General features: G+C 43.9%; 1 protein-coding gene across 1 annotated transcript; it reads right to left on the bottom strand.

Moving 5' to 3' along the window:
- Window positions 1–1,079: 1,079 nt before the first annotated feature.
- Window positions 1,080–8,451, bottom strand: LOC127331505 (uncharacterized). The gene is given in 16 exon segments (XM_071825920.1): window positions 1,080–1,521; window positions 1,524–2,083; window positions 2,152–2,250; window positions 2,319–2,417; window positions 2,486–2,584; window positions 2,653–2,816; window positions 3,099–3,254; window positions 3,851–4,503; window positions 4,621–4,944; window positions 5,096–5,275; window positions 5,361–5,466; window positions 5,549–5,731; window positions 5,849–5,941; window positions 6,243–6,428; window positions 7,629–8,185; window positions 8,270–8,451. Coding segments are annotated over 15 exon segments (3,534 nt in total). The 5' UTR covers window positions 8,115–8,185; window positions 8,270–8,451; the 3' UTR covers window positions 1,080–1,375.
- Between the last annotated feature and the right edge of the window lie 514 nt (window positions 8,452–8,965).

The following is an 8,965-nucleotide window of genomic DNA, read 5'->3' as shown; positions in this document are numbered from 1 at the left end:
GGGGAATGATTAATTACGTCCTCCCACCCAGAGTTTAGAGAAGATCCTTGCCCCAGTTTCATTTCCGAAGATGTCCACGCATACTTAAAGTGGTAATACAGACAAAATATTTCTTAAACAAATGAACCAAATTCTCATGAGCTATCAAGCTTTAACAGGCTGAAAGATTAGCATGCGTTAAAAATTGGAACATCTCTTGACATGAGTGAACACTGGTTATGCAAACATCACATCGGAGCAGTTAACACTTATGGAAAAAACTTTTTCTTGGGCATCATCGAAAAACTCACTGATAAATGGTGTTCAGGAAAAACCTATTTACTACCTTACATTGAGCGTGTACCAGATGATAGACATTTAGAATTTATTGAAAATCTTGCAACTCATGTACTGTAGACGTTGATAGTTGAGTTCCTTGACAAAGGAACTATCCATTACACAGAAGGGAAGGTTGCATGGGATCTGGCGTTTCGATCATAAGATAACAATGTTAGTGCAGAGACGCTCCATGTTCTCGTTATGTTTTTAGACGGTTGATTCATGCATGTATCGACCCTTTGCGGCACTGATGTAATCTTTTGTAAGACTCGTATTTTAATAAAGTAATAAAAAGCATAGATGCATTCGATCGATTAAGAGGTGAGGTCTGGAGCATTATGGCATGTTAAACACTAGCGCCTTCACAGGTTTCTGTTATAACCTTTACCTGTCATTTTCAGCCGCACGCTGAATATTGTCAGGAGACACCATAAGGAAAAAGACATCAATATAGATGTATTTATGCTGCTATGCAACTTGGAAAGAAAATCTTATTCACTTGCCTCACGAAACATACCACTCCTCAACAATTATTAGGGAGAGGAGCGATCTTTAGACTGTAGTACCGCTGCAATTCATAAACAAGGTTAGTGTTGGTGCCAGAGCTTTAACGCAGCATATATATCATGATCACGGAAAGAAAAACCACCACAGAATCACAGGGACAAAGGAGAGGTATTAATCCTAACTATTTTTTTTCTTTTTTTCTTCTAAAAGCTAAAAGACTGAACTACAAAGGGTAATATTTTTTTAGCATTTTCTATTTTTCTATTTTTTTTGGGGTTATGTGAGCTACAGAGGAGGCAAACTAGTGCTTGTACAGTTGCACTACAGCCACTCTCTTCTACGAGCTACCGACTACGGAATAACAACAGTAAGAAAAGGGAGGAAATTATTAGAGTTTCTACAACACACACAACATGCCATTACGATGAATGGCCTCGATCTGTCGGAACTGTTTATGCCGTCGGATGAAAATGCTCGCTTCGAGCACAATATCACTCAACCAGTAAAGATTAGTTGCTCATCTCAACTCTACGATGAAGTACTGCGAGTGTCAACGGGATGCAGCTCGGAGAGGAGGGAAGTCAGTGTTATAGCGGGTCCCAGCTTGGAGAGGAGGGAAGTCCGCTTCATCTTTCAGTTTGAAAAAACCTTCAGGCCTGCAAAAATTCCATTGACAATGTTATGCATATTCATTAAAGGGCTTTTTTTTATATGCATTAAAGGGCTATCGATGAACATGAGCAGCATGAACCAGAAAGAAACGATGTACCTGTATGGATCGGCACTCTCACTTGGCACTGTGGATGCAGAGGCTTCTACGGGCCTACTTTGGGCCGCACTCACACCGGCCTTAGGGCTCTGCACTGTTGCTCCTGTGGCTTCAGCAGGCCAGCTTTTGGCCGCACTGGCTCCAGCCTTAGGGCTCTTCATTGCTACCTTTGTACCAGCCAGAGGAGGGAAATCTTCGATGAACTTAGCTGTGAGGCTAGTCGCCGAGAAAGGCCCTATAGTTCCAAACTCTAGGTTCTCATGTTGCTGCGATGTGATCGATTGACTGTTAGCCGTTGTGCCAGCAGGTGTAGCCATTGTGGCAGCAGGTGTAACCATTGTGACAGCAGGCGGAGAGGGCTGGCCGGTACTGGATACTGGAAGATTTCTTTGGCTGCCGCCACCATGATGAGGAAGCACTATCCTTGGAGGAGGAAGCGCTATCCTTGGAGGTGGAAGCGTCCGCATTTCCATCCATCCATTTTCATGCCTGGAAAACAATTTATTAGTATTCAAATTTTGTTGCCAATGGTTTCATGTTCGAGCAGTAGTGTTTACCTCTGTTCACCGTTCTCTCTTGTTTCGCTGGTTGGCAACTGCGGAAGCACTATCCTTGGAGGTGGAAGCGTCCGCATTTCCATCGGTCCATTTTCATGCCTGGCAAACAATTTATTAGTATTCAAATTTTGTTGCCAATGGTTTCATGTTCGAGCGGTAGTGTTTACCTCTGTTCACCGTTCTCTCTTGTTTCACTGGTTGGCAACTGCGGAAGCACTATCCTTGGAGGTGGAAGCGTCCGCATTTCCATCGATCCATTTTCATGCCTGGCAAACAATTTATTAGTATTCAAATTTTGTTGCCAATGGTTTCATGTTCGAGCAGTAGTGTTTACCTCTGTTCACCATTCTCTCTTGTCTCGCTGGTTGGCAACTGCGGAAGCACTATCCTTGGAGGTGGAAGCGTCCGCATTTCCATCGATCCATTTTCATGCCTGGCATACAATTTATTAGTATTTAAATTTTGTTGCCAATGGTTTCATGTTCGAGCAGTAGTGTTTACCTCTGTTCACCGTTCTCTCTTGTCTCGCTGGTTGGCAACTGTTTGATTCCACCATTTGTCAGTGCTCTTTCAACGGCAGCATGCCCATTCCATGGGTTAACCTGATCTGGTTGCCTCTGATTTTGCCTTCTATCATACCATGACTTCTCCTTCCACTCACGAGGCTACAACAACAAAGCTAGAATGAATAGCTAATTACAGAGATGCAGGTTTTAACTACTGATACATGCTTCATGTTTGCACCAAAGGTCTATTCTTTAAACCATATTATCAAGATTGGAGTATTGAGTATTGACCCTTAAATGAGAGGAAAAGCGAAACATAGAGGCGGCAGACCATTTTCATCGGTGTGTAAGGAGTAATCAACAATTCAGTCAAATTACTGAAAATTGAACAAAATTTTAAAACAGGTAACATAAGCAAACACATCATATCTCAAGGCTTACCGTTTTAGGAATATATGTGCCAGTTCCACGTGTCCTACGGTTATCCCATGTCGTATAAGGCGAAGAAAATGGATAATTCTCCTTTTCCACTACAATAGCTGGATTGAACGTTGATCCCATGGGCAGAGTATCTGTTCTAGGGGGCAATGAAAAATTCTGCGCATAAGGAACAAACAAAGAACTGAGTCAATTTAATTATTGAAAACAAAACGTAGAGCATAAACAAAAGAGAGACTTTTTTTGGCGCCACTGCTTTAGTCCCAGATCACGCCTGTTTCTAATCGAACATCCTGGGCATACATGCAAATTCATGAAAATTGCAGGTGGATTAACCAGTTAATAACTTCAGAGGAATGAGGTGCTAGCACATAGAGCATTATCTTTTGAAACCGTGTGGCATTTTTGCTTTTAGGATCTAGTCTAGTACTGAAACAGGACTGGTGCAGCTATATATGTATCATGGGATGAAGACAGCGACACCAGCATATCATAAATGCTCCCAACTTTAAAGTGTTTATACTGCAATCTGCAAACTAATAACGTCCTAACCACACTGCTTAGAAAAGGGTAAAAGCAACCTGTACTTATGCCGGTAAAATGGGCAAAAACAAAAGCTGGTAGATCTGAATGAGCTTTGACTTATCTTAGAATGATGTCACAGACTAGTCTAATCGAAGAATTCCCCAAGCTCCATGCATCATTTTTCAAAAGATTTCTGTAAACTAAAAGGATCATGTGCCAACGGTTCTTACCATGTCAGGAATGTACATGCCGGCTTCAAAACTCTGAGGAGTATCCTCTGTGTTTTCAAACCAAGGATGATGATAGGCCTCGGCAGCTGGAAACGATGGCAATCCGCTGGATGGAATATGTGTACTAGAAAAAAACTCATAAACATCAGCTTGGGCCTCGGTGATTGATTGCTGAGGAACATCTCTTGTGCCCTGAGAACGCTTAACTGTAGATAATTTCCGTCCATCATAATCTGACAAGAAGCGTGAAATTGGACCATCGAAGCAGTTCTCATCTAGCACGCCAGCCAAAGATGCTTCTTTAACTGAGTCGAGTAACTTATCAAATAAGGCCTCGATGTTGTACTGAAAACTCACGAGGCATTTCAAGGGCAAGCCTAGATCTCCTGAGAGATCCAGTAGGTTTGATGGTGTGAAAGGATGAAGTTGCAGCTTTGCTTCACTAACATCAGTCCCATTTGACTTGTCAACACAATAACAGGGAACATCCAAAGAATTAGCCTGAGTCGAGGAAGCCACTATATGATTTTGCTGGATATATGATCTAGCAAAGGGCACATCTGCATTAGTTGCAGAATCATGATTGCATTGAATAATGCTGTTGTTACCAGTCTCCGAGGAAGAGGGTGAGTGGCTCCTGAAATTGGTTAAACCTACACCGACAAATGGTGAATTAATAGCTTCACTGTACCATCTCATAATAAAGAATCATCTGAAACTATCCAAAAAAAATTGTTACATACGATCTTTAGCATCAGCTGAAAAAATACCTGAACTCTGATGCTTATTTATTTTCACATCTGATTCCTTGTCATCCAGCTCCACTAAACTATTAGGACTTCTCTTTTCATTTTCAACCACGTAACAATTTTCGAAGCTGGACACATCTTTCCCATTTAAATTTCCAGAATTAGGCATGGATCGGCACAAGACACTACCACCGAGATCTGGTCTTTCTCCTCTTCCATGTCTACCCAACGTGGTTGCGAAAAAACTATAAATTCCATCAGGAATAAGTTCAGCAGGTAGCTTGAGAATTTGTCCAAGAGTCCGTGCTCCACATTCAAAAGCAAGCTTTATGCGCTTGGAGCCATCTGCATAAAATTAGCGTATGCTTAGAATTAGCTTGAGAATTTGTCCAAGCTTTTGTGCTCCATGTCCAAAAGCATGTTGTAAGATAGATAATAATTCTGCACCTCTGATCAATACGAAAAACAAAATGATGGATCCCTGGGTTATTCTTACCTTCGCTGATGCTTCTGCCGAGATTATTGCCCCCCTGCAGAGGGTCAAGTATGTTCACATACATCCGCACGAATTCTGCGTCAGGTCTATCAGAACCTATTGGAAGTACAATAAGTCTATCCAGTGAGCTTTTGAGGGACTCGTTGCTCAGTAATAGTTCATCACTGAAGGCATCAGGCTCTGCAAGTCGTAGAGAATTTAATAATTACAAAAGTGATAGGTGATTCCACATAACAAAGTAAAATGATATACTAGTATGACTCACCGGTGAAGCTGCGTCCGGGTGCTGGCATGGGCACAGGACCATTTAAAGTAACACAATGCCTGTCCCAATCGAACTTGCTATAGAACTCCAAAAATCTGTGCAACACCTATTAGACAAAGAAAATACATGCAAATAATCTTAATTTCTGCATTTTGTAAATGTGATAGGATTGTTTTCAAAGTAATTACCTCCAATGGGCCACTCACAGACTTGTGGTGCAGATTCAATATGTAAAGTATAAGCACTTCCACTGCGTATGTAGACAATAGCCCTTTGTTAGAACCATGGATGCTCTTCTCATGGTAACACCAGGCTTTGATTAAAATAATGCTCCTTTTGAATAGATGATTTTTGCCAATTACTCGGTCGACCTGAAGCATGGCCAAAAATTTAAGCTTGGGATAAAATTCACTTGATTATATATTGAAGTTGTTAGGTGTGTATTTTTAGGAGAAAGTTGCCAATTGGACCATAATATATCTACATACCTCCTCAAGGAAAGTTACTGTGGAGATGCCACCAATTTGGTTAAAGGAGATGTCCACAACAACATTGTCAATGACACATTTGATGAGCTTAACCTGGGTGCACAAAACAACAAAACAAACTTTGAGACTGCATGAATATTAGTAGTAGAATATAAGTATATAACTATATAATGCGTAACAAGGAACACACAGTTTACTATCCGTTCCACACATATATATGCAGATCATAAATATAGAAAATGAATAGACTAAAACACCATGCATGATGATCAATGAGAAAGTAAGAAGAAGGTCAGAACATTGCGCATGAAGAATATCAAATTCGTCAAAACAATTTGGGAGAGTAAATATCGACCCCCCAAAAAAATGGTCAAGTATAACAAGGAAAATTCACCTTAGCATCGATGAAACCAACATTCTTTATTATAAACTGAGCATCTTCATTCCACCTTTCTGAAACAAGTAGACAGCGCACATGTTCAATGAAAGTACCATCCAAAGATGTGTTTGTAAGAATAGTGACATCAACATCTCCGTCGGGGAGGTAGGTTCTTAACGGGACTGATCCATACGCATGCACCTGCATTATTAGATAAAAAGAAAAGAACACACCGGTCAAAAAAGTTGTGTTGCTTGCTAGCAGCGTAATTCACAAAGTGACAAACGAAACAATAACAAGCAAAGGCCAAGAGCCATATATTTCGAGATGTACATCTGGTGGGTGGTGTGTGAGGCAGAAGTACAAACTAACAAACACCAATAATGGTACACCCCAACCCAACAAAAATAAGTATATGCCAAAGTTGAATGCAGCACAAACAATTGAATGTAAGAATTTGGAATCTTGTCCCCTGCTGCTCGGTCACACTCAAGGTTTAACTGGGAGTCCATAGAACACAGGTAGGTAGCCATGTAGCAGCACCATGCAGAGAGGAGTGTGCACATGTGATGGATGAATCATCCAGGAATGCAATCTTGTTCATGGTGAGCCCAAGCATGCATGTCCTATAACTAGCATAAAAGGGAGCAGGCCCAGCCCAGACATGGACCACTACCTGAACATAGCCGTATCATGCACTTCGGCTTCAGGATCTAGTCCAGTACTAAAACAGTGGATGGATCATGCGACGGCGACAGACAGCGACAGCGGCAGTGCAGAAAGCCTTCCAGCTTTTCAAGTGCTTCTAATAATACTCCAAATTAATTAACGAACTAATCACAGTGCTTAAGAAAGGGTTAAAAAAACAAACTGTGCTTTGGCCGGTTCAAAGGGGTCAAAACTGAAGCTCTGGTAGGTAGATCTGAGTCTGACTGACTGAGGTCTGACTTCAGTAGCATGATGTCACTTGGCACAGCAATTGAGAAGTGACTTAGAAAAAGACTGGGAACAGGAATCGAAAGTACAAGATGCAGTAAGACCAATCACTGCAAATTCATCAGAAAAAAAAAGCAGTGTGTAGTGTAAACAAAGACCAGGATAAGAGTTAATCAGCAGACAGATTGGTATCCTAACCCACACGACAGAAGGCGATGGACTAGTCTAATCGAAGAATTCCCCGATCGAGCACCGTGGATCCTGGTCCAGGTGAAAGCGATCGGCGAAGCACGAGGGACGATGGAGACGCGGCACCACGGGGAAGATTTGCGGGGAAAAGGAAGAAACGCAAAGTCTTTCTTTTTGTTATCTGACGACAGAGGGGAGCTAGGACGACGACGAGGAGGCAGCACGTGAGACGGACACAGAGCGGAACAAACGCGCGAGGGTTTCGCGTGGACGTACCTCGCAGCCGAAGGTGGTGCCGATGAGGCGCTTGGCGTAGCCGATTATCTCGTGCCGCCGCCGCTCCGCCGGCTCCGTGGGGTGCAGCCGAAGCACCACCTCGTGCGCGGCCGCCTCCGCCGCCCGCATCGCCTCCGGGAGGATCATCGGCGGAGGAGGCGCCCCGCGCAGGTGCTCGTCCGCGACCCAGCCGCGGCCCAGGCCATAGCTCGTCGACGGCATCGCCGCCGCCAGCGGCCGGCCTCCCATGCCGTAGCTAGGGGCAGCGCCTCGCCCGTAAGGGAGGTACATCCCGTCGCCGCCCCCGTAGCCGTACACGCCGTTGCCGTGCCCGCCTACGTACGTGCCGTTGCTGTAGGCACCGGCGCCGTAGCCGCCGTTCCCCTGGCCGCCAGCGTAGCCGCCGTTCCCGTAGCCGCCGTTGCCAGCGTAGCCGCCGTAGCTGTTGTGGCCGTAGCGCGGGCCGGACCTGGGGCGGTACTCCATTGCGCAGCTAGAGAGATGAGGCTCCGCGCGCGGTGGCCGGCCGCGGGCAGCGGTCGGGGGAATCCGCTGCACTGAATAGGAAGTGCCCGAAATCCAAGAAAGAAGGGTTAGTAAGGAAAACATATATACGGAATTCAATTTTAATTCTTTTCTACCTTTTCTCCCCTTCCCTTTCCCTTTCCCTTTCCTCTAACTATGACTTGAGAATTCTTTTCCTTGCAGGTGGGGTTGGGGCTCTACAACTCTGTCATGCTTCTTCTCTCTATCTGTCCTAGGAATCTACGAAGAGAAGAGGAAGAGCGAAGTACACAACTGATGCTGCTGATGCTCAGGGGTCTGGGTCTGGGTCCTCCATGCCCTCCTCCTGGGCCCCTTATATAGGGCCAGGGGCCCCTCTAGGCAGTCACTGTGTGCGGCTTATCCCCCTACTCCCATTTATTTCAGAGGTTTATATGTCATTAATTGGTGCCAAAGATATGGAGTGCCAAAACCAGGCCGATGATCTTAGGCGTTAATGGTGGTACGCATATCTTCCAAATGGATTCCATCTTTACAGAGATGGATTTAATGCTGGGCTATACATTTGCACTCATTGTAGTAAGTGTATCATGATATCCAAAATATATTGCGCGCGGTTAATTATTGTTTCTGCCAAGGCGCTCACTAACTTTTTTTTGTCAGCACATTATGGACATGAATCTTCTGTGTATCTAGTGTGTGGGGCATGTAGATGGTTGGTGGGTGATAGTTCCACGGTTAGTTCTTACCTAAAGGTCCCCCAAAAAACCCCTCCCTAAAAAATGGTACTTATAGCTAAAGGATTGGATTGTTAATTTCTAAGGGCTTAAGGG

This window comes from Lolium perenne, chromosome 2 (assembly GCF_019359855.2).
Source record: "Lolium perenne isolate Kyuss_39 chromosome 2, Kyuss_2.0, whole genome shotgun sequence".
Lineage (NCBI taxonomy): Eukaryota > Viridiplantae > Streptophyta > Magnoliopsida > Poales > Poaceae > Lolium > Lolium perenne.
Note: the sequence above shows the minus strand (reverse complement) of the source record. Positions and strands in the feature narration are given on the sequence as shown.